The sequence below is a fragment of the Hemibagrus wyckioides genome, linkage group LG17 (genome assembly GCF_019097595.1).
Source record: "Hemibagrus wyckioides isolate EC202008001 linkage group LG17, SWU_Hwy_1.0, whole genome shotgun sequence".
Taxonomy (NCBI): Eukaryota; Metazoa; Chordata; class Actinopteri; order Siluriformes; family Bagridae; genus Hemibagrus; species Hemibagrus wyckioides.
In genome coordinates this window covers 2,898,205-2,924,050 of record NC_080726.1, presented here as the reverse complement: position 1 = coordinate 2,924,050, position 25,846 = coordinate 2,898,205, and the positions used below count along the sequence as shown (strand labels likewise).

Here is a 25,846-nt window from a genome sequence, read left to right as displayed (position 1 = left end):
TGTGCACCACCCTGTGCTGTGTTTCAAGGTTAAAGCAGGATTTTATTGAATGTTTTTTATTATTATTATTATTATTATTATTATTATTATTATTTAACAGACAATAAAAAGAAAGGAAAATAAATTTATTTGAATTATCCAGGGAAAGTATAGATATTACATTTTTATTCATTTAGGTAAAAAAATATGATGATGCTAGGAGTGAAGGCTAATAAACAGAACGGAGATCTAGATGAATTTTGTGATAAAACCTCGTCTTTATAATCCTCGGCATGAGGAGGTCCGTCATCTACAACAGGAAATTACAAACTTTTATTATTTTATATTTAAACTCCTTCATCCTGAAATATTTGCCTTTTGTATCCATGAAAAAAGGTTAACAAAGAAAAAGTTACTAATTTACAGCTCTTAAATAAAAATATTTTCTATTATTTATATATATACATATATATATATACATATATATATATATATATATATATATTATATATATATATTTATTTATTTCCTTGCTTATTTTTTTTTAATATACACAACCTAGAAAGATACAGATTTTTTGCTTTCCTTTTTTTTTTTTTTTTACAAAAAATTAGACAATTTACAAATAAAAATGTTTACAGCTTTTCTTTTCTTTTTTTTTATTCCTTTAAATATAGACAACCTACCAAAAAAGGTTACTCATTTACAGCTTTTCTTGCTTTTTGTTTAAAAAAAAAAATAAATTAACACAACATATCAAGAAAAAGTTACTAATTTAGGTTCATTATTATTATTATTATTATTATTATTATTATTATTAATTCATTTATTTATTTAAATATACACAGCCTACCAAAAAAAAGTTACTTGTTTACAGCTTTTCTTGCTTTTTTTTTTTTAATATACACTACATACAAAAAAGTTGAGGTTTTATTATTATTATTATTATTTGTTTATTTAAATATTCACAACTTACAAAGAAAACTTTATAGCTTTTCTTGTTTTTCACTGCTTTTATTTTATATACACAATATACTAAGAAAAGGTTACTCATTTAGATTATTTATTTATTTATCTATTTATTTAAATATATACAACCTATAAAGAAAAAGCTGTTTACTTGTTTACTACTATTCTTGCTTCTTTTTTTTTTTTTACTTAAACTCAACCTACAAAAAAGGTACTTATTGATTGATTAATTGATTTATCTAGACATTTGGTTTTCATGTTGTTCTCTAAACCCATCACACACTCAGCCCAGAGCTCAGTCTGGTCTCTTTTTCTGCAGATTAATCCCAATGTTCCTCACTGCAGATAGTTTTGGACTTTTTTGTTGTTTGACTTTAGCCAGAAAGAACATCGTAATGTTTCATCAGCTTGTTTTTATTTTCCAAATCATGATTTTTTTTAAATTAATTTTTTAAAACATCCTTATGTGTCTTTTCACAGGAGACTGGTCACCCTGAGCGTCAGTCCCTCTGATGGTCCAGTTGTTGTTTTGCTGATCTTCATGGTGCGTTTAATCTTCACTCGTTACCCGAGAGAGCGTTTCAGCAGAGCTCTTAAACACCACCAGGCAGACCGGACGACTCGGATGCCAGTTATTTAGATCTGATCAATGATCCATGTGTACCGTCAGATGCTGCTGGAATGTTTTATTAACACTGAGCTCATTTTACTGCTGCTGTTCAGAGAAAAAACTTTTTAAAAAATTAATTTTGATTTGTTTTTTTTTCTCCCAAAGCTGTTCATGTTGTTTTTACAAGTATTATTATTATTATTATTATTATTATTATTATTATTAAATAAATTATGATTTAGAAAAAATAAAAAATAAATAAATAGACAAATAAGAAAGAAAGAAAGAAAGAAAGAAAGAAAGAAAGAAAGAAAGAAAGAAAGAAAGAAAGAAAGAAAGAAAGAAAGAAAGAATGTTTTATTCTAGTTATTTCACACACCCTTTAACTGTTAAAGTTAAAAAATTTCACTGTATAATTCTGAAATAAGGAAAAACAAAAAATGAAACATTAAACAATTTTTTATTTAAATAGCTACTGCAACAATGTGAGAAAAAAAATATAATAATAATGATACATTTTAAAGAAAAACAAACAAAATTAAAAACAATTATATTCTCTGGCTAAGTTTACGTAATATTTAGAAGCTGTTTTCACATTTATTTATTTACTTATTTATTTAGTTTTTTTATTGTTTGTTTATTTGTTCAGAATTACAATAGCCAATAAGTATATTTTAAAATAAGAAGAAAAACTTTAACTTTTTAAAAAAAATTGTTTTTAAATTTTAATTGGACAAAAATTTATCAAGATATTGTAAAAATTAAATCAATAAATTTAAATGTAATTCCTTTAAATTAATTTTTAAAGGAAATAAGTCAGTGAGTGTAAGTGGAATAATTCAGTTTTATGGTTTTATGTTTTTTTTTCCCTTTATAAGTGATAATTTAAGATGTCCACAGTGGGCTGAAATGACATCATGGCAGTGTTTACCCTGGGCGTCTCGTCCACACGTCTCTCTCGCAGGCGTGAAAGCTCTCGCGTTCTGTTTCAAACACAATTCAATTTCATCTTTTAAACCACTTTAGGACGTCTGAGACGCGGAGACGCAGAGAGAGCGTGCGGGCGTCCGTCTCCCTGATCCACGTTTAACAACCAAAACACTTTACATCACACACACACACACACACACACACACGCGCACACACGCGCACACACACGCGCACACACACACACAGGCACGCCTCTGCCTGAAGCCACTGTATAGATCAGATTATACATATCTGTGTATTAAAGCGTATCATTAAAGTCTTTTTCCTGAATAAAAATAGTAAAATATGATGTAAAAATGTAAATGTAAAATAAAGCAGTTATTATGGGGTTTTATGGTTTGTGTTTAAGTTACAGACTTTATTATTACCACAGCAAAGACAGAGAGAGACAGAGAGTAAGCAGGAGAGAGAGAGAGAGAGAGAGAGAGAGTAAGCAAGAGAGAGAGAGAGAGAGAGAGAGAGTAAGCAAGAGAGAGAGAGAGAGAGAGAGAGAGAGAGACAGAAAGAGAGAAAGAAACAGAGAGAGTGTGAGAGAGACAGAGAGAGAGAGTGAGAGAGAGAGAAAGAGAGAGAGACAGAAAGAGAGAGAGAGAGACAGAAACAGAGAGTGTGAGAGAGAGAGAGCGAGAGAGCGAGAGAGAGAGAGAGAGAGAGAAAGAGAGACAGAGAGAGAGAGAGAGAGATCACGATACTTGCTACATGATATTTATTATAATAGATTAAGTTTTACTTAATACAGTAGAACAGAGATGGATAAAAAAATGTAATTAAAATAATTAAAAACATAATTAAAAATAATAATAATAATTATTTAAAATAATTAAAAATTGAAATTTTTATTATTATAATGAATTTTATTTAATTTAATAATTTGTTTTAAATTGTATACTAAAATTATATATATTTTTAGTTTATGTTAAAAAATTATAAGTCATTATGAAATGATCTTTATTATGGAATTAAAAATCATTACACAATAATAATAATAATAATAATAAACCTACCAAGAATGTAAAAAATATTTCATAATGATTTTACATCATATTTACAAGATGAAATTATATATATTTTTTAATTTCTTTGTATCTTTATATTGTTTGTTTGTGTTTGTTCATGAGTATAACAATAACAAAATCAATCAGGATATTATTAAATCATATTAAATCTATAATAAAATATAAATATTTTTCGGATTAGAAGGAAAATGAATCGACGGGTATAGTTTAAATAAGATAAATATATATATATAGTTTAAATTGTTAAAATAAAAATAATTTGTTATTTAAAAGGACATCATCTATACCTCTGACATCATCACAATCTCAGTATGACATCATATCAAATGCCTTATAAAGAGGTGGACCCACACACTACATCTCTATCACAAAGGCAAATTTTCACATTTCAGAGCATTAAAGCGGAACTGAGATCCAGCTTGTGGAGCCTGATAACAGGAAGTGATGTACAGTATGCTGCTGCTATCTGATTGGATGGCAGCGCTAGCCCGGAGCAGCAGACTGGTGGGTGTGAAACACCGAGTTCCACAAAAACAACACCATCGGCTGAAATTCGCTTCTCCACGGTGCCATGCCTTTCAACTTAATCCATCTGGCCTCTGATCTCTGACGCCAACCGACTGGACGCCGTGCCAAGCTGCTCGCGTATCCACAGAAACATGTCGAGAGAAGGACACCACGTAGGAGGAGGAGGAGGAGGAATACAAGACGTTCTGTCTAATTCTACAGAATGAAACACTGAAGCTTTTATTTCAACACCTGTTGATGGACCTGGACCGTGTTTCTTCCTCTTCTCACTTATGTTCTAGCAGCTAGAAACAGCCGTTCCCCTCGCCAGAGCTCTAGTTACCAAGACATACAAAAAAAAACCCACACAGGTTGTCATGGAAATGCAAAGCTAGAGCTTTACCACTGACCGTTACAAAGCACTGACACTGAAGACTCCTTCCTAAAGTGTCATTACTGCAGGAAAACTTACACACACACACACACACAAAAAAAATGGAACTATCCTATTTGTTGTGGCAAAAGAAGAGGACAAAAATAATGATGAAACATGAAAAATAAGATAAAAGTAGGAAAAAAGTAGAAAATGATAAAGAGTAGGAAGAATATGATGATGATGATGATAAAGAATAAGGTGAAGAAGGAGATGAAGAAGAAGAAGAAGAAGAAGAAGAAGAAAAAGATGACAACATTGCTGCTGCTGCTGCTGATGAAGAAAAAGAAGACAACGATGATGATCAGGAGGAAGATGATGAAGAAAAAGAAGATGATTATGATGAAGAAAAAGAAGCTGATGATGATGATTCAAGATTCAAGAACCTTTTATTGTCATTTCAACCACATATATCTGACGCAGTACATAGTGAAATGAAACAACGTTTCTCCAGGACCTGGTGCAACAGAAACATACAACATAGAGTTCAAACACAAACAACTCCACAGAGCTAGGACAGAAGTTTGTCCAAGCCACATAAAGTGCAAAGATGATGATGATGCAGAAGAAAATAATGATGATGATGATGATGATGATAATGATGATGATTATGAAGAAGAAAAAGAAGAAGATGATTATGATGATGATGAGGAAGATACTGAAGAAGAAGAAGAAAAAGAAGATGGCGATGAAACAGAAGAAGACGACGATGATGAAGAATATGATGAGGAAAATGAAGAAAAAGGAGACAATAATGACAATGAGGAAGATGGTGATGAAGAAGAAAAAGATGATGAAGAAGAAGAAGAAGTTGGTGATGATGATGACAATAAGGAAGAAGAAGAAGATGAAAATGATGCTGACGAAGAAGAAGAAGAACATAGAATCCCTATGTAGTTCCTCTGCAGCTTCAGTGCTTGGGCCCATAATAATATAAATTAATGAATTGAATAAGATTTTTTCATTAGCTTTGAAGGTCAGATTCAGGACACAGGGAAATAAAGAAGACGATGAAGACAAAGCTTTACAGTAGCTCTTGTTATTAGCAATCATTCAAACCTTATGCTAAAGCATGGCTCATGTGAGGGAATATGCAGGAAATCATGGGGAGATATCTACAGCCTTGGAAATGAAGTTCTGAGTGTGAGACTGCAGAGACGCATCACCTCTGCCTCTGTTATTTTGAGATCCTAATCCACTTGGGATCGAGTCGCACCGAGTCAACGCTGAGAAGCTAAGATTTGCAGCCCGTTCGGTTTTCAATGCTCCACTTGTGTTTGGTGAGTGGTATCCATCAGCGACAGACGCTCCGTCTCTCTGTTCCTCACACTGCGGATGACCTTTGACCTCGTCCGTCCTTGTTTATAAACGTTATGCTTTCTGACAAGCCGTGTAAAAGGGCGGGGCTAGCGCGGGGCCATATTCCTATACTGTTTTTACTTTTTTGTCAGGGAGAAGAAAGATGTCGAAAGCTTTTAGAATAATCATCTCGTTCACGTGGGACCTGCGTAATTAAAGCTGGGGGGTGATCTTTGACCTTGGAGCTAAGTCTGTTTTCTGTCCTCTGGACTGAAACGGGGGGGCGAGGCAGGAATTTGTTTATTTGTTCAGCGAGCTCTCGGGATCGTGGAGGTGCATCTGTCTCTGAGAGCTTAAGATGTTTAGGATGAGTCGTGTCTGGAATGGGGTCATGCTAACTTAAGGCTAGTTCGGCTGGTTAAAATAAATAAATGATAGATAAATAAATAATAAATAAATAAACCAAGCGTCGTCATGTTTTGTCAGGTTTGTCCGCAGCTGCTAATTGAAGTCGATCGAGCTTATAAAATATGCAATTTTCATTACAGTGTTCGGTCACAGAGATGAATTATTCATTAAAATTAGGGAGTTTGTGGTGAAATCAAAAGTAAGACGAAGCTGAAACCTTACAAGCGTTTCAAACATTTAAGCACTAATAAAGGAAAATTCCGGGAGTTAATTATCTCTTTGCTAGCAATTTTACACCTTTAACTCTGGAAGCTTCGGCTGTGTTGAAGAGGTGGAAATCTCCAGACGCCTCGTTAACTGCTCAGATTTTATATGAGGATATGTTACATACAACATTAGATCTACAAAAGCACTAAAGACAAAGGAGTTATTATTTTTGACTCATTATCTCATTATTATGCAATATAAAGTTATGCGATAACTTTATATCGCATTGTACAATCTCTTTACTTTGATACTTGTTATCTCAAGCTACTGTTGACGTACTCTCTCGTTATTTCAAATTAAAAATTCAGGTAAACATCTCACATGACTTAACAATAAGTTAAAACTAAAGTAAACAATAACATGATATTGACTTGAAATAATGAGAGAGTATCTCGAAATAATAAAGTATTAAACCGAATAATGAGATATCTTGAAATGCTGAAACAAGATAATGAATTAAAGTCATGAGACTACAGGTAGAAATAAAATACTACATCATGAGATATGAGCTTGAATTAACTAAAATGAGATAATAATAATCTCATTATCAGTTAAATGAGATAACTATAAATGAGACAACAATGTATTAAGTCGAAGTACCAGGATAATAAAAATGAGAACAAAGTCACAAAGTAACGAGATACTATTTTGTTAAGACATTATAACATGATAAGTTATAAGGTTGAAATAATGAGATAGCAGGTCAAAATGATGAGCTAATATCTTACGGTAAGTTAGGTTGATATAATGAGATGCAAAATGAACAGATAATATCTTAAATTAAGCTTTTTGGGTTGAAATAATTGGACAGCAAGTCAAGTCAAAATAACGAGATCATTTCCAAAGAATGAGATAATATCTTGAAGTCAGTTATTAGGTTGGTATAATGAGATGCTAAGTCAAAAGGATGAGAGAATACATTAAATTAAGCTACTGGGTTGAAATAATTAGACAAATAACGAGATAATTTTCAAAGCATGAGATAATATTGTAAAGTAAGTTGGTAGATGGCTATAATGAGATGCTAAGTCAAAATAATGAGATAATACATTAAATTAAATTAGTTCTTGCAGTTTATCTACTGCTTGAGAAGTATCTCAGTTTTTAATTTCCAAACTCTGTTACAATTTTGACCAGCATAACCTCTCACTGTTTAAAGAAACCCACCAGGCTTAACTCTCAGATTGTCGTTCAGGAAGTTAGCATGCTGTATAAGAACGTGAAGGAATCCTGAATGGCGTTCTTTGCGGAGCCCGAGTGCACGTTTGACCATGGAGTCACGTCAACACGCCATTTAATCATTTCCTCGTAACCCTCTCATGGCCAGACTGTCACATTACATCACTGCAGCGTCTAGCAAAGTCTTACTAATGCTGGCTCTCCAGAAAGACAAACAAACTCTGCGAGTGCTGAATGTTTGAGTTAGACAGCTACATTTCTCCAGCTCTCTGACAGACCTCAGCACCACAGACCATGCTGGGAGGAACCAGGGAACTAAAAGATCCTAGTTTTTGTTGTCTGTACATGAAGAACCAGAGATTTTGTTTTGTTTTTGAGATCTATTGTATCAGTCGATCATGCTATGAGGAACTGAGGTTCTATTGGCTAGAGATGAAGTACCAGGTGTTTTGATTAGTTCTTGAGATCTGTCGTGTCAGTCGATTACACTGAGAGACTGTGGACAGGCTCCGAGGCCACATGATGGATAGAAGGTCCCCGAGGATGACCGAGTCGGCCTCTGGAACCCGGCCACGGTGCGAGCAGTCAGTCATCGACTGTTCTCAGGTTAATGTTTAAACACACACATGCAGACCCAGCGATCTCATTTGAAGGCTTCTCCCCTGGGTCCACTCCATCTCACTTTGGACCACGAACGTGGCTGCAGGCGGTTTGTAGAACGAAAGAGAAATGGAAGAGAGCACGATCCTCCTGCTGAAGTGCCGGTTTAGTTTAGCAGCAAGGACAGAGATCTCCTCAGCCCTGACTAGCCGAGTGTTGATTTTGGAAAGCTGACGTGAAAAGACTTTGCCTCGGACCGAGTGGCAGTTAGAGCGAAGGCGGCAAGAGGAGACGGATAAATTAGCATCAGTCTTAGCATCAATTTCTCACTGCAGGAGATGTAGTTACAGGGTGTCTTTATCCCAAGTTTATAAAGAAGCCCAAAAAAACGACGTTCTGAAGAATCGTACAGTCACGATGACATGATTTCATCTCCAGATGTTCCTTCGGTTCTGATTTAAGGTTAACACGGTGCTTCACACGGCGTATTTGATGTACGTAAAAAATCAATTTGACGGCTGATTCTAGGTCCGCTTCCCACAATGCAGCAGTGAAGGAAAGACGGAACAGAGCCACAATGAAGGCCTTGTCTGGAGAAGCAGTTGTCAAGCCAGGCGTTTCTCCCAGCAGCGATTACGTGACACCTCTGCAGCTCAGCGCTAATTCCCTCAGCCTGCTTCGGTGCGAGGGATTAGCCAGCAGTGACGGAGCTGCCTTATCTTGCTCTGCAGTGATAAATCAGGTGCTAACATAAACCTCTGCTCAAACAAGACTGCTCTGAGGGAACAGTTCAGTTGAGATAGCAGAGCCGCTGGAAGACATTGCAACTCCTGAAAAAGACGTGGCTCTAAAACAAGCAGGTGTTTATTTTTGTTTCTTTTTCTTTATACAAATCACCAAATACCACATCCAGGATGGAGGATGGCTGCTGACAGGTTTTAAACCCTGACAGCTCTGGGTTTGACTGGAGGAATGAAGGAATGAAGGAATGTTGGGACACCATCGTCTGGGGCAGTTCCCAGGAAATCCTGCTGGTCCACGGAAGCCAGGGTTGCGGTCTAGTGACGATATCGTTTTCTGCACAATAGATTTATGGATTCATGATATGGATCTATTTTATTGGAAGTGTGTGGAGTAATAATCTTTTAAAAGGCAGTTGAAATCACACAGCATGAAGCCCACATGCCACTCAGAGACCCACACGTTCTGCTAAATCCACTATTCCGAGTCAGATGTTCCCATGGCCGACGTGCCGATCCGCTTCATTTTCAGCGACGGGAGCGTCCGCTCAACATCTGCTGCTCTCCGCGCTGAGGAGAGACGACCAAATGATGATCTGTGAAACGGGGAGACAGCTGAAATAACCCACGTCTTGGAAAAGAAAAACGTCTTTGGAGAACAAAGTTGGCTGTAAGTGCTCGCTCCCGAAGGACGGGATGGGCCGAGACGGGCCGAGACGGGCCGAGACGGGGCGAGATGGGACGGGCAGCAAATCTGGGCGGGATGAAAGTTCGGGATCTTTCGCGAGTGTCATCGGCGTGCTGACAAGAGCATGGAGGAATTACCAACAGCACAAAAAGTCCATACATGAAGCCCTCACACTGGCTCTTTTGTGCCTCACCATATTGGCGCTTGTATCTAGCAGGATTAGATCCGCTTCCCCGGAACAAATCCAATTATTCCTAATCTTGTTATTACAACAAACAATTATGCTATTATTCGGATTCCATGCCTTTTTTTTTTTTATTAAAATGATGCTTAAATAGCTTATAATGAGCAGATTATTTCTTTTCTAAGAGTGGATTTAACTTATTTCTGCAGCAACAGCTGCGGTTATTCAGTGAATTTTACTCTCATCGCAATCAATAAATTATTTATACAATTTTCGGTAGTATTCAATTTTAATCCACATTCTTTGTTTATTTCATTAAGAGTTGATCTACTCCCTGGAGCTTGTCCTACTGGTTCTGATGTATCTAGTGTGTGGAATGAACAAGAAACCACTCCGTGTCATGCTGTTTTTGGAAAATAATCAACTTCCAACAATTTACACTTCCACACTATGGCAGAACATCTCATAATTTATCAATTATTATCCGTTTTTTATTTACACCGCCCTGACATGTTCATGTTCCTTACTAACAATATAGCAGCGATAAACAGTCCTTCCCTCACCAGCATCTCTTTATTAACCTCCTGTCTTGAAAAACAGAAGCCTCCACCTCTTACCTTTACCTCTAACACTGGAGACTCCTTCCTTCCTTCCACACATGCATCCAGAACAAGCTTTCCAACTACTTTGTTAGAGTCAGAGGGAATCACAAGTTTGATCATCTTTATCATTATCAGTTCAGTCACAAGGGAAGAATAACACAAGGTTGTCAATAATTGATGAGACAGTGTTGCTCTTCCTATAAATACCCCTGACCTCAGGAGCCCAAAGGAAGTTCACTATATACTGGGATCTTTCAGAAAACAGGACAAACCCCAGTGAGAAGTGAGACTAGTCCGGTGCAAATCCAGTGCATGTCTGGATGGAACACCACACTCTTGTGACAGTAGGTGCGTTTACATGGAAACTTATCGTAATCCGATCGTAACAAGACTAGAAGCACAATCAGATTAAAAAAGTGTCATGTAAACACGTCAATCGGATGGAATTTGCCACATCTGATTAAAATTTGAATCGGATGGTAAGGGGTGGTTTAAACCATTTTTAGTCCAATCGAGAGGACATGTAAACACTGTGCGCATGTCAAAAGATCTAATCCGATTCTAATCATGTGTCATATAAACGTGCATAACAATCTGATTATACTGTGTTCATGTAAATGCTGCGATCGGATTCGTCAATCTGATTGAATTCAGTCCGATCTGATTAAAAAGTGTGCATGTAAACGCACCTACTCTCTCCTCTCACAATAAACAATCTGCACTTCGATTTCTCATCTCAATGAAAACGTCACAGAGAAGCGACGCTTGGCGTCGAGCCACAAATAAAATGCATAGATTCTCCCGAACGATCTTGTGAGCATGAAGTAATCGAAAGGTGAAACGAAGCAACTGTGAGCCTGCTTTCTAATTTCCTACCGACTAGCAGCTAATCTGGCTTTCGCCTTTCTTTTCTCCGGTGCGCGATTCATTAGCGAGGTAACGCTGGACTGACCTCATTCCTCTCAAGCAATCAAGCCGCTGATTTATGCATGAAGTCAGCATGCGCCGGATCAAAAAACGTTTTTAAAAAGTTATCGCAGAGAGAATTGGACAAATAAGAACACCGGGGAATCGAAGAGGCGGAGACGGCGGCGGCGCTCTCAGGCTCGGGCGTCTGCAGCAGTGATAAGATGGCGTTCAGCGGAGCGAAGCTAAGCTTAATAAGGGTCTCGAGTCTTGTAAATGAGAGATTAGCTGTGTGAGAGCAACGTGAGAGAGGAGAATCGAATCACTGTGTACAGAAATGGCAACTCTGGAGAAATGGGGGTGATGAGAAACATGCAGTCGGGTCATAATAATAATAAACAAATAAATAAATAAAGATAACTAAATCTCTACTCTGTCAATGCAGGCGGAAAAATTAGAAGAAAGTGTTGGGTCGTTTTCTATCACAGCGGCCTAATGTTAGCATTTCTATAGCGACTATACCAACATGTAGTCATTGATATGGTGATGTTTTGTTCATTTTGTAAGGAGATGTTTATGTAACATTTAAGGAAGGAGACTCCAGTGTCAGGATTTTGCAATAGTCAGAGTTTTTTTTTTTTCCAGGTTTCTCTGTTTGTTTTTTGGTGTGTGTGTGTGTTTAACTGTTTATAGCTGTTATAAGCTAAGTGAGGACAGGAAAGACACTGTATCTTAGACATTCCATAACATAAATAGATGAAAAATTTTTAACAGCTCCATGAAGACGAGGTGTAGAGGAAAAGTGGAAGAAGAACTGGAATGTCCTGCACAGAGCCCTGACTCAACCCCAAACCATTGAACACCTTTGGGATGAACTGGAACACTGGGAGAAGAGAAGAGAAGAGAAGAGAAGAGAAGAGAAGAGAAGAGAAGAGAAGAGAAGAGAAGAGAAGAGAAGAGAAGAGAAGAGAAGAGAAGAGAAGAGAAGAGAAGAGAAGAGAAGAGAAGAGAAGAGAAGAGGCGAGGCGAGGAAAGAAGAGAGGACAAGAGCCGAAAAGAAGAGAAGAGGAGAGTAGAGTAGAGGACAATAGAGGCAAAGAAACGAGAAGAAACAAGGAGAAGAGATAAGGCAAGAAGAGAAGAAAGTAAAAGTGAATAAATCTGGGAGAGAAGAGAAGAGAAGAGAAGAGAAGAGAAGAGAAGAGAAGAGAAGAGAAGAGAAGAGAAGAGAAGAGAAGAGAAGAGAAGAGAAGAGAAGAGAAGAGAAGAGAAGAGAAGAGAGATCATATGAGGACATGTACATATATGAGTTTGATGGTCAGTGGTGCACAAACTTTTAGTGTATTTGATTAAGAAATGGGTGAAACCCATGGACTTTGATGGACGATGCTGGACGATGCTGGACTTTTGCTCTGAGCTGAGCCAATGGAGTGGAAGTGGTCTACAGCTGCAGTGTTTAACTGTTTCAGCTGGAAAGCGTACATCAAGTTCACACAAAGCAGAAGCCGGCTCGTGTTTGCCAAAAGCAAATAAGCGTGTATGCCTGGCTCGTGGCATCGCCCCCTCGCCCAAGCAGACCGCGGCCGTGTTTAAACACTATTAAAGTCCCTCGTATCCAAACAGAGGGCTTTTCTAATCTCTAACCTACTTCATTTTTCTGACTCCTGAAATTCCACGGAAACACGGAAGGAATCGAACCGTCGCACACCTGAGTCCACCTCTGGAGCGAAGACTTCATTACTAACGTGAGCCAAGAAGCAGTCTCCATATCCACATCAGCACATAGCCTGAGGTTCCTTCCTGTGCTCCTCCCTGAAAGGATCCGGTGTCAAACATCAAGACCAAAAAAAGTGAGCGGTCAGGGCGGGTATTCGCTGGAACGACGCCAATAACCGAGCCACAGGTCTAAAAAACTCGCACACGGCGGAGATGAGACACGGGAGTCGCTGCAGACGGGGCTGCTGGGACATGTTTCAGCTGGCAGGGTCACAAAGACACACCAACGTCAACACACACACACACACACACTCACACAGCCAGTTGGCAGCTGTCGCTAGCTCTTTAAGCAGGCAGGAAAGCACCTGTCTTCTTATCGTATCCATGCCAGAACACTCCGCTCTCCTGCCTCTCACTCCATTTTCTTCATCTTTATTTATTTCCTTTCTTTTTCAGCCAATCAGATCTTGTCTACCGGTTCCTGACTGTTGTATCTGTCTATAGCTCAGCTTCTGCACAACTCTAGCACTAAACTAAAACTTACACGCCTCATAAATGACCACATTCTGACGTTTCAATACAAAATAGTGATGGAAATATAAGAGAAATAAACAAAATAATAAAATATGTACATAGATACTTCTGCAGACAGAAGCTTATTAATAAATATCTGATATGTTTAACTTATGTAAAAAAAAATCTATCAGTAGTTTTGAGTTATTTATACACAGTTTAATAAAGAAGATATATATTTATTATTTTTTAAATACATTTTACATTTTTAAATTTTACTTTAAAAAAAACATTTTAAAACATTTTAATTTAAAACAGGTTTTACATCTATTTATTTTATTTATTTCAAAATTATTTTTTTATTTTTTTTTAAAGGAAAAACTATTTTAAAACATGCTTCAAATTTAGAATGAGTCCTCCTCTTTTCTTGAGAAAAATCAAAGAAATAAAAAAAAGTGTAATAAGTTTAAGAAATGCTTTGAAGACTTCATTAATGCTTCAAGACTAAATATAGATTATTATTATTATCATCATCATCATCATCACTATTTTTATTATTATTTATTTTTATGCAAATAATGAATGACTATTGAAGAGTGTATAATAATGAGATCGAGGCACAGGGAAAAAGGGGGGAAAATGTGCGTATTTATTTATTTATTTTTAAGCACAACGTGAGCGTAGCGGTTCATTAGTAACAAAAGCTAATCTTTATCTAAACTTTTTGCTATTAGCTACACAGTGAATTTTATCCCCAAAAAGGATCCAAAATTGTAAAAAATAAGAACTATGAAGACATTTTAAAAATCGTTTTAAAGCTAAAAATACAGATTTTTTTCCAGAACACACACCCGGAGCTGTGTCTCTGCTGAAGACCTGCTATGAGGAGGCAGTACATTGTTGCTTGGGGTGAGAGAAAGGTCCGGTGCACCTCCGGGATGAGGAACGAGCCATCGGGTGCATCGTGTGTCAGAAGAAGAGGTCAAGGTCTGTCTGCTCTGCCTCTATATCCTCCATCCATCCTCCTCCATTATTCCTCCTGCCATCTCTCGGTGTTTACCTCAGAGCCAAGTGGCCATTAACGTGCAGACAGGATGAGATTCACCAGAGCAGAACGAGGGCTCGGGCGAGCGCTGTACAAACACTCAGAGAAGATCCGGGGCATCGCCCGAGACCCGAGACCACCGTCCATCACTACACACGGCAGAGCATGGACAAACTCTCCACATCCTGACCGGCGTGAGGCGCAAGGTTTCCTCACAGCTCGTACCTTCATCTGTAACCTTGCTCTGGACGCTGGGGTTTAGACGGACACGCTAAACGTGGCGTGAAGAATAAAAGCAAGATGTGCACTTTCCAGGTGTGTTAGCTAGGGCAAGCTAACGGAGCGCAGCTCCTCCGAGAAAACACACACACACACACGTACTGCTGAGAATAATAACCGTGGGATAGATGTGCAGGCCAGCTACTCGTCGGAAAGAGGAGGACAACGCAGCGCCGCTTCACCTTCATTTCAGCACATAGAGGTTATGACGTACGGCGGTTAAAATTAGCTCTGGAACTATAAGCAGGAACTAGATCAAAGTGTGCGAGAACCAAACACGTTGCCCCCTGGACGCGTTTGTCAGGTTAAGTCACGCCAATTCTCAAAGGGAGAAAGTGCGACCTAATTGTTTTGACCTTTATTCTAAGCACTAGTTGTTGGAGTTATAGCTAAGCTAGCAACATGACAGCTTAAAGAACATAATCGGCGTCTCGGTCAGTAACAAGGCGAACACTTGCTAGAGTATCAACACAATTACGCGATGCAGCGTTGCTTTAATCTTTCAGTCAAGATCTCACACAGATCAATTTCCACTGTTTGGACTTTCCATTCAACGTCAACACGCTAATCATCTCGTGGATCGCCGACTAGCCAAGCCTCGTATAGCTGCAGTGCATTCTGGGAGTTCCTGACAGGAGCCTGGCACTTGCACCAGTGCTAACTGATACGCTGTGTATTATTACAGTAGAATGTGATTGAATTGGATTGGTTTTCATCACTGAGGATAAGACTGATGGATGAAGTTAACCTGATGTAATAATCTTCATCCTCTCATGTACATAAAGCTCCCAGAGTCTCCATGATGAAGATGATGAGCCTCAGCTATTCAGACGCAGACACGCATTTGTGCGACACTGATGAAGTTAAGCGGCGTTATGATCGAACTCTCTCTGAGCTCCGATTAGCTTCTCCTCTCCATCTGCGTTCGTCCGCGGCGGCTCAGTGCGTCTCTGTCAGCCGATCGATAAGCTATTACGCCTCCTGAACAGTGGCTGAAATGAAGTTATTGCGGCACCTGCCGACTCGGCAGTCTTCTAATCCCACTGGAAAAGGCCTAATGAGAATCGGAGCAGGAGTGTTTCAGTTACACACCAACACACCAACACACACACACACACACTCGACACACAACTCACACATGACACACACATGAAGCTGTAAAGTGTTCATCTGCACAAAGCAAGAACATAAGGTGTTTCCACTTTCAGTGCAATGTACATATATGGAGAAAAGCCTATGGATGGATAGAGAGAAATCAAACAAATAGAGAGAGAGAGACAGACAGACAGAGAGAGAGAGAGAGAGAGAGAGAGAGAGAGACAGACAGAGAGAGAGAGAGACAGACAGACAGACAGACAGACAGACAGACAGACAGACAGAAAGAGAGAGAGAGAGAGACATAAAGAGACAGACAGACGTTATTATATTTGGTCGTTAACTTCCAGTGGAATATTAGGCAGAAACTGTGATAAGATTTTTTTTTTTTTTTACAACAGTAACAGATGTCATGATTCTCAGTCTCACCAAAACGAGCAGAAACCAGAGAAACTTCTCTTTCAGACCACGTCTTTTCTCTCCCTCACTTCTTTTCTCCCTGAATATTTTACTCGCTCTATAACTCTCACTCGGCTTCTGTCCTGCTCAGCGTCTTCTTTCAGGCTTTGTCGGGTGTTTGGTTGCAAAAGGAACGCTACAGTTTCCCAGCCACGCCCTTTTCAAAGAGAAAGAAGAGACAAAGTAGGTCCCTGCCATGTGTGTGTGTGTGTACACCCTGTTATAATAGTCATCAGAGGAAGTATTTTGTTCATGAGATTTATAATCATGCTAATGGCAAAATCAGAGCATGTTGGGCTTGTCTCAGCATATCGTCACTGCTCCCTCTCTCCAAAGCTTTACATAAGAAGAAGAAAGAAAGAATAGAAGAAAAAAAAAAAACGCTCATAGCAACGACATAATTAACCCATTTACCCTGTACTTCCATTACTTAAGCAGCCTGTTTCAGCTTTATGCAACATGTAATAAACTACTAAATAATATCTTAAATCTTAAATATCTTAAATGGAATTTCCTCCTGTTGTTGTTGTGTGCATGTTGATGATTGAGTGTCTTTGTCATGTTCCACCCCACAGTGGAGGTTAATATGAAGCTCATATGAAAGTAGACACTCAGGACTTTGTAAGAATTTGTAGTGTTTCTGTGTGTTAGCCTGCTAGGGGTTAATATATTCATAGAAAAGTTCCACAAAATAAACAAAAACCGGTTATTTTTTTCTACACAAATGTTTGTATCTTCAAAGTAAATGTTGATATCAAACCAATTTCTGCTCTCTGAGATGCTCCAAGTGCTTGTTCATCTGAAAAATTTGATCTTCAACCAGTAAAATTCTGTGTAAGGTTCTCCAACAGAGGGAAAAACACACGTCTAAAACACACTGAAAACCAACAGACTCATTTTAGATCAGACTCACAGCCTGAACATCATTCATTTCTTTATACTGAGTGAAAACATCCCATAAGTCCCGTTTCCGTTCTGTACTTTACTATAAAAACCCCGCCGTCCAATATGGCACCAATATATAAACCAACATTTTCAGGATTTAAACACTGGTCCAAGTGTGCTCCATGATCCTATTTTGGTCCACTTTTTGATGATAAAATAGTGCCGCGGCAAGAAGTAATGAAAGTTCACCTCAAACTGTGTTTTTTTTCTCCCCACAAAAACAGCCCCAAACCTCATACGTTCTTCCACATCCACATACCTTAATCCTCACCAGCCGTTATCAGGATGGCTGAAAGGCTTCGAGCACCAGCTTACGCTTGCACTATTAACCACTTCAGTCTAGCAGAGCAGAACTGCATCGTACAACGATATTTAAAAAATAACCTCATGGGTCCCCTGAGACCCTGGAATCAAAACTAGGGAGATTAGAGGCAGCAGGCAGGCTAATAGCTTGGCTCTTCAGTCAAGGGGGACGTTTCCTATCTAAACCCTCCAGCTGAGAGCGACTTTATAATCAGTGTTTATCACGAACAGAGGCCAGTCGAGAGGAAATCGCTGTATCTCACCATAGCAGGACGATGCAATAGTCCGAGCTTTTCAATGTTTAAGCAGGAGGTGTTTGATACGAGTGTCTACAAGATAGGATGGAGGTCGGTCACTTCTACTGAATGCTTTTCTTTCTCTTTGAGCTGCAAATTTGGGGCAGACTGGACTGCAAATTATGTAGACTGTGCCACAAGGGCTAAAATCATAGAACTCAAGACGCAAGTCCAAGTGAGCCTTCCGTGCCTAAGGATACAGCAAATTTCCTGGGATCAAAGCAATGCTAAGAAGCATGAAAGAGGCCCCAGTTACTGGGCAGGCAAGGTCTCATCTACTTCCTTTACCTCAATGAAATCTAAAATCTCTACTGCCTAATTACCAAGGGCTAACGTGAGATCCACCTCTGTCTTATCTTCAAACAATGCCATTCTCTTCCCTAAACAGCTCTTTCATGGTTCCTGCTCCTTTGTAGTCTGAGTTTTATGAGTGAGGACTGACTCTAGCCCCACCCGTGGGCATAACATAAATGGCTTGTCTGGTTGTCTGGCATGTGGAAATGAATTTCTGGCCTTACCAGATAAAGTCACCGGGGTAGAACAAGTCAAGTCAAGAATACTGCAATTTTTATTTGTTGTAGGATACACCTTAACAATTGCTTTCTCCTTCTCTTGTCAAGGACCTAAATTTTATCTAGGGACTCATTAGATCCAGTAGCGAGTCTACATAACCTGGCAAAAGTAGCTTGCAGACCATAGTTAGGATGTCAAGTACTCTCTTTAAAAACAGAGGTTACTCCAAGGTCCTTTGAATGATTGCTGTTTAAAAATGTCATGTTTCCTACTTAGAACCTTTTCTAAAAAGGAAATGTTCTGAATTAGTTCTCTACATAGAACTGTCAAGGGTTTTGCCCATAGATACAAACCAGACTATCAAGTTAAGTGGCTGACCCTAGTGCCTCCAAGCTTCTTCAGTGAGATTATAGGCTGTCTGTATTCTTAGTAGCCTGTTACTGTTGCTGCACAGTAGATTCTTTTATCAAAAACAATCAGCAAATGAGGTTATGTCCAGTCCAACCCTTGAACTGAGCAGTCAAGGGTTAAAGGTCATGCTGTACAGTGTCCCAGAAGTAGTCCTGGGATTTGAACGCACTACCTTCCCAACAATAGCACTGAACCTTACCCGATGAGCCACACCATTTCAGACAAAAGACAGTGAAGTAGAGAGAAATTCTGTCTTTTGCATATACCCCAAGACTGGCAGGATTGCTGAGGGTCAACAAGGCAGCTTGACCAGGGTACACTGTATCAAGACCAACATGAATCCCACACCCTGGAGACTCTCCAGTCACACACCAGCCAACAGAGCATGCATATGGCCCCTTGCCCCAGTACTATCAACCTCAAAGATGTCATCCATCTACCCAGTGCTCTGTCCCTCATGACTGCTGTGAACCCTTTACCCTTCCTCAAATCCTTCCTTTTCTGCCAGGCCATGACTTGAGCAGCAGGAGATCTTTCTCCACTATGATAGCATAACAAAGCGGTGAAAGTCAGTGTGCTAGGACTTCCTGCTGCTCTCCTTTCCATGTCAGCATACAGAGTTGTCTCTCTTGAGCCTGACCTTCTCTCTATTTTCTGACGCATCCACAGCAGGGAAGAAGAAGAGGAGGAGGGATTGTAGGCAGCTGGCACCATCTCAAAACCCCACCATGATCCAGAGCCTACAAATGTCTGTGATCTCTGGTGTAACTGGGCGCACATTTCTGATACCGATCTTAAAGAGTATCTTCAAGAGCAATTAGTTTCTCGGATGTTTGTGGTGTTTTTAACGTGCTGATGCTGATGCTGGGAAGCAGGCCAGCCGAAGACACCAGGTGTTATATATTTTGGTACTGCCTTAGCGTGCTGAACCCAATGTAACACACTGATGTCAGCATGTGGCTTCAGGGAATTTTTCTCTCTTGTAAATGGGTCACATAGATTTCAGGTCCATTAAGAACGTAAAATAGAAGCAGCAATGACAAGTTTGACAAGAGCAAATAAGCTGCACTTTTGCCTCTGGCTTGTTTTCTGGTTTTTATCTTCCACTTCAGGAGGTCTGTCAGTAATTCGCTCTACTGTAATTAAACATCATAAAGTTTTTTTTTTTTTTTTCAGATTTCAGGCCATCTTCAGCTGACTTTCATGGCCCTAAATTAGACACACACCCAGGAACTCAGCAAAACAATTAAAAAGAGCCAGATGCTAATAATAATATGTGGACTGTCAACTAAAGAACAGATGTCTTCACGTTTCTAATTTTAAACTTCATCTGTTTGACCAGATTTATAGGGACCAGAAATGTCCTTGTGGGATCTTCACTGCAAGAAAGTGTGTGTGTGTGTGTGTATATATATATATATATATATATATATATATATATATATATATATATATATATATATATATATATATATATATATATAAATAAAAGTTTGGAATCTTCCTCGCTGATGCTTCTCTTGCTGTAATCAATAATTACAACTTACAGAACCGTTGAAATGAAACTAATTAAACTAGGTCTTAAAGGATCAGAGGTGTGAAAGACGGGTGAGAATTAATCCTTAAAGAAAGAAAAGTTTCTTGGTTCTTTATTGAAATTTTCAATAAGGCAGTCCTATTAAGTCCGAGTTTATTTGATTAATTAAAAACAACACTTAAGCCGAGACTTTTCTGGGTTACTGAAAATGTCAAGAACTTAAATGCCTTGAAAGTGTCATTACATTCAATCTATACATACAAAAACCAAGAGATTTGGTGGAATTTACCCCTTAAACCTCTTAAATTGTTTATCACCTGTATCTCCTCTCTAAGGTGTAGTCTAAGGTGTAGGTGATTCAAATGATGCTCTAATTTCTCCTGTTCTTTATCCATGCTGAACTTTCTGAAAGGATTGTCTTTCAGTTCTTGCTGAAAAGCATATTTCCTGGTAAAGCATCATCCTGTTGATCGTTTATCCTGATAGACTGACAGGTTAATCTACCCAGGATTTTAACTTTACACTTCCTGTATAATTAGTGTTAAATTCCAGTGGAAAAAAGGTGCATATAAGAAAGGGGCTTATGAAGCAATGCTGTATGAACTTTCGCACAGACAGGAAATCATTCCCTTTATCCTTCCTCTCCAATCAGTCAAGAATGATGACATTTACCTCTGGCACCAATGCAGGGCGATGACCAAGCCAACAAATCAGTTCAATCCACTGAAAACGATGTCGCAATTTGGCATTTCTGGAAACTGAACAGATCCATATGTTTCGAATCTGAAGACTGGCAACGATGTTAGATTGTAGTCTATTTAGTCGTCCACAACATACAAATAACCCCAATGGAGAAGGCCATTACTTAGACATGGAGAAGAAAGACATCCACTGTCGGTGGTTAGGGCTATCAGCATCTCCGTTCCCTCCTTTTTAAATCTCCCAGCTGAGGAACTGAAGAAACATGTTATTATTAGCTCCTTTGATATGCAATGGCTTCCAAGAGAGCTAGCGTATTTAAATGACTAGCCTGATTTAGTGCACCCAAAAGCACAATATTGACTTTCCAGAAAGGAAGGGAGGTGAGGGGAGGAACGATGGGACAGGACGATGAGAGAGAGAGAGAGAGAGAGAGAGAGAGAACAGGAACAGGTTTAACTTCATTCATATCTCCCAAAATAAATAAAAAACTTTTTCTGCAGGTTCTCTGGAAATCCCGTTTTTATATGGGTCGAGAAAACCTTTCTTTGATCACCATTTTCGCAGCTGTTTGAAGATGGAGGCATTTGAACAGACGCATCATCAGTCATTCTCAAAACGCAGGCTGACACTCGGCATTACGTCATGTAGCCTGCAGCCGCGCGGCTCATCGCTGAGCACTTACGGATAAGAGCGTGCTTGCACTCCTCTCTTAACCCTTCTTCTCTTACACGTCCTGCTCTCTAATCTTTTGTTCCCTCTGAAGCCTATTATTCCCCAACAACACATGACACATAACAGATGCTCAGTATCGGATAGAAGAGAAACACGGAAACGGAGGGAAAGACGTTAAAAGAAAAAGAGACAATCTAGGGTGTAAATAAATTACTAGATGAAGGAAACTTGTTGCTGTTAATCATGATCGTAACTAAATATGGATTAAAGTATACGTTATTTAGAATGAACATATAAAATGCGGATATTTAACTTAATACTGCCTATAATAAATACTTGTTATTTCAAGATATTATCTCGTGCTTCAGACTTAGTAACTTGTTATTTCAAAATATCTCATTCTTCTGACTTTATAAATCTCATTATTTTGACTTGGTAATGGGTTATTAAATAATAGTAGGCTAATCAAGTTCAGCGATATTGTGACCAAGCCCAAAAACGAACCTAATGCTGAACGTGAAGCTGAATGAACCTAGGCTAAGTCATAGGCTAACTGCTAAACGATTAGCCATACAGTCATATGCATGACACATGATCATATAATCAAAAAGAAGCAAAGAAAACTTGAAGAACTGAAGGAATGGTCTTCATGTTTACGAAGTGTTCTGGCACCAAAAAGTGTAAAAAGTTAAGACTTCATGAAAATATATGATTGTGATTAGCAACCACTAAGCACCAAACACACCAAAATCCACCAAACCCTGATATGACCCAAAGAAAGGTCAGGGAAATGTCTTGAGAAAACACATTGTTCCTTTAGGCTACAATTAAAGCATTGTAAAAATCGCAGAGCTCTGGGGTACGCTACATTCCTGCCCATGACTTCCAACACTAGTTGCTTGGGCAACATAATTACACGCGGGGTGGCTGGGGTAATGGGGTGGGGTGAGGGGGGGTAGAGGGGTCGGAAACACACGGCGAGGGTTTCTGAGCTTTGACACCATGCCATTATGGACCTGTTTGAACCTCGTACAAAATAAACGTCCCAGCAGCCCGTGGTGTCGCTGCTCCCTGCTCTCTGTCTTCAGGCCAAACCGTCCTGTCGCCAGAGCTCTCCATTTTTCTTTTTTTAAATATATACTTTGAAATCCGGCCACTGCACTGAAGAGTGAATATCATCTGCTTTTCAGAGTAGCTGTTTTTAGCTCCCGGGCTTGCCAATACTTCTTACTGTGTGCTAGCAGGAAGAAAATATAATCTGGAAAATATGGCATGTTATGATTGCAAGCGACCGCACGGACGTCTGTGATCCCTCTGGATGCTCATTATACTCTGCAAATATCTTTGGCATTTCGGGATAAAATGTAGAGCTGGAGATTTCTCCTGGATTCTCCTTTTCCTAAATCTCCAAACTCCTAGCCTTTCTCCTACCATTTGGTTCTATCAAATTTGACAGTCCACACCATTTTCTTGAACTTTAACAGCATATACTGAGCTGTTTTATTCCTCTTACACCACAGCAGCTTGCCAACAACCTTTAAGAAGATACATTTTAGCCATTTACAGTTACCTTTAACGTGTTAATAGCAGCTAGAAACAGTCATTCCCTTTTCCAGCTTCTCTTTTTTCTCACTCTTGAACTTAAGACAAAACAAAGCAGCTTCTTGAGGGAAAACACAGTACACTGACACCAGAGACTCTTTCCTTAACTGTTAAAAGTCTTTTTTATAAAGTATTTGTTAGGTAACTTTTTTTTCTTTTTCTTTTTTCTGTCCAGTATCACCCAAATGAGGATGAGGTTCTCTTCTGAGCCTAGTTCCTCTTAAGGTTTCTTCCTCAGATCCTCTCAGGGAGATTTTCTTCACCACCTCAGGTCACCTCAGGCTTCTCAATAGGGATAAAATACTAACTTAACTTTTGAATTTTTTTGTTTCTATACTTTTATAAAGCTACTTTCTGACAATGTCCAATGTTAATGCTATATTAATGCCTAGCTTTAAGACAATGTCCATTGTTAATGGACTATTTGCTATACAAATGAATTGTATGAGATGCTGCTAAAGAAGACGAATCCTCACCTTCTGACCAATCAGAAACAAGAAGGCAGTGATATCGTATCATCACGTATTATTTCGCTTCATATAATGCGATCTGGATCGTTCGCATTGTGTCTTACTGTTAACTCAGTGATTTTAATTGGGTGTAAAAGCAGAATATTATTCAGGAACTCGGAGAGAACAGAAAAGCAGGTGATTAAAGAGCTGAAACTCTGCCCAGCCAGGAGCAGATGCCAATGTCACACATTCCACTTGAAGCTCAAAGCAGTCGAGCGTTCCATCCAAACCATTGCCAGGTCGATTAGATTACAGCAAGAGGCTTGGTGACAGCTCCTGGGCATACTCGAAAAGTGGTTGCTATCTGAGATCCTCCCCGTTCACTCCTCTTGAGCTTGAAAAGATACGCTACACTGAGCAGTTCATGGAAGAAGCCAAAAGCAAGACCTTCATTAAAAATGGCAGCTCACACACACACACAAAAGATTTATGGTCGTCGACTCTAAAAGAAGGCACTTCCTTACAGCAAGACAACCTATAATCTAAAAAAAAAACTTCAATCCATGAAAACCAGAAAAAAAACCCAAAGCTTATTTTTATTTTATTTAATTTTTTTTTCTTACTCGAAATCCATCATTTGTGTGGTTCGGATGGAATTAAAGAGAGAGTTAAAGGGCATTCAGTAGCTGGACAAAGCAAGCGGTCATGGAATGTGATGACTTTGCAATAGGAACAACTGAGTGCAAAAGTTTGCACTTTTTTTTTTTTTTTACAGGTTTTAAAGGACAAAAATGAAAGGAAAGAAATAGCAACATCTACAATAAAGCAACCTTTACACTGATAGAAAACAGACTATTGGACCATCGGTGTAACCTTTTCACCATCTCTGTCCAAAAGTTATTCAAAGTCTCAACAATGGTTTTTATTTGACATTTTCCCCAAAGCTCTCAGACATTAAAGCATTTCCTCTTCCAGTGAAGGCTAGAAAATGACCCGACTCTCTGCCGAGACCCACGGCGTATCTCTGGAATGAACCCCGCCTGCTGAACAGCGACTGTGTGAGGGGATTAGTATCTCTGATAACTCCTGACCACCTAGTGAAGCCCCTTTAAGAACTGCTCAAGCCGACTGGATCTGGTGTGCTCTATCCAGCGGGATCAGCATGCAGACCCACCGACGCGAGCACTTCCTGTCCATCTCTAGATTATCCAACTCACTGAACCCATTGAGCATCCAGGCCCCAAGAGGAAACTGGAAACCCTTTACCATTCACGTTAAAGGAGCTATAACCTCTCCTGCATTCAGAGCATGGGCACGGGGTCAGAGACACAGCGCTGAATGAAGACTGTGGCCTGGTTTCAATTCCGCCCCAGGGGAAAAGCTATCGCTCGCACAGAGGCCTCGATAAGCAACGCCATTATTCTAAACAGCGAGAAAAAGCTTTCTGAGAACAGAAATTAAAAGGAGCCGAGCACTTACTGGCTACTTCCAGCGACGCGTTGTGGCTGACAGCTTCCCCGAGGTAGTTGCGGGCCACGCAGACGTATGACCCTTCATCCGGTTTGCTCCGGCGTCCATGAATTATTTTCAGGAAGAAGAGGGATCCGGTCGGAAGGAGCATGCGATGGGAACGCGAGTCGTCCCGGTCCGTTTCGACCCTCTCGCCGTCCTTGTACCACTCCACGGTGGGCGTGGGCCGACCCTCTGCCTTGCAGTTGAGGGTGGCGGGTTCGCCCTTGGACACGATCAGGTCGGAGGGATGCTCCACGATGCGGGGCGGGTAGTCCTCCTGCCGCAGACGGGATCCTGGAGAAGACACAGAGGTTATGAGGTTCAGTGAAATGAAGCTGAAGATCTCCAGAATGTGGAGAGACAATGTGGTTCTTTAATAAACATAAATATCACGATAACTGACCGATTTATGATATC

At 39.3% G+C, this 25,846-nt stretch overlaps 1 protein-coding gene across 5 annotated transcripts in view; it reads right to left on the bottom strand.

Moving 5' to 3' along the window:
* Positions 1-25,846, bottom strand: part of robo1 (roundabout, axon guidance receptor, homolog 1 (Drosophila)) — a 269,624-nt gene that overhangs the window by 100,761 nt on the left and 143,017 nt on the right. For all 5 annotated transcript variants that reach the window (XM_058413415.1, XM_058413419.1, XM_058413416.1 and 2 more), the window contains one exon: positions 25,397-25,723. In XM_058413415.1, coding sequence (XP_058269398.1) covers positions 25,397-25,723 — 327 coding nt within the window. The remainder of the gene's footprint in view (positions 1-25,396; positions 25,724-25,846) is intronic.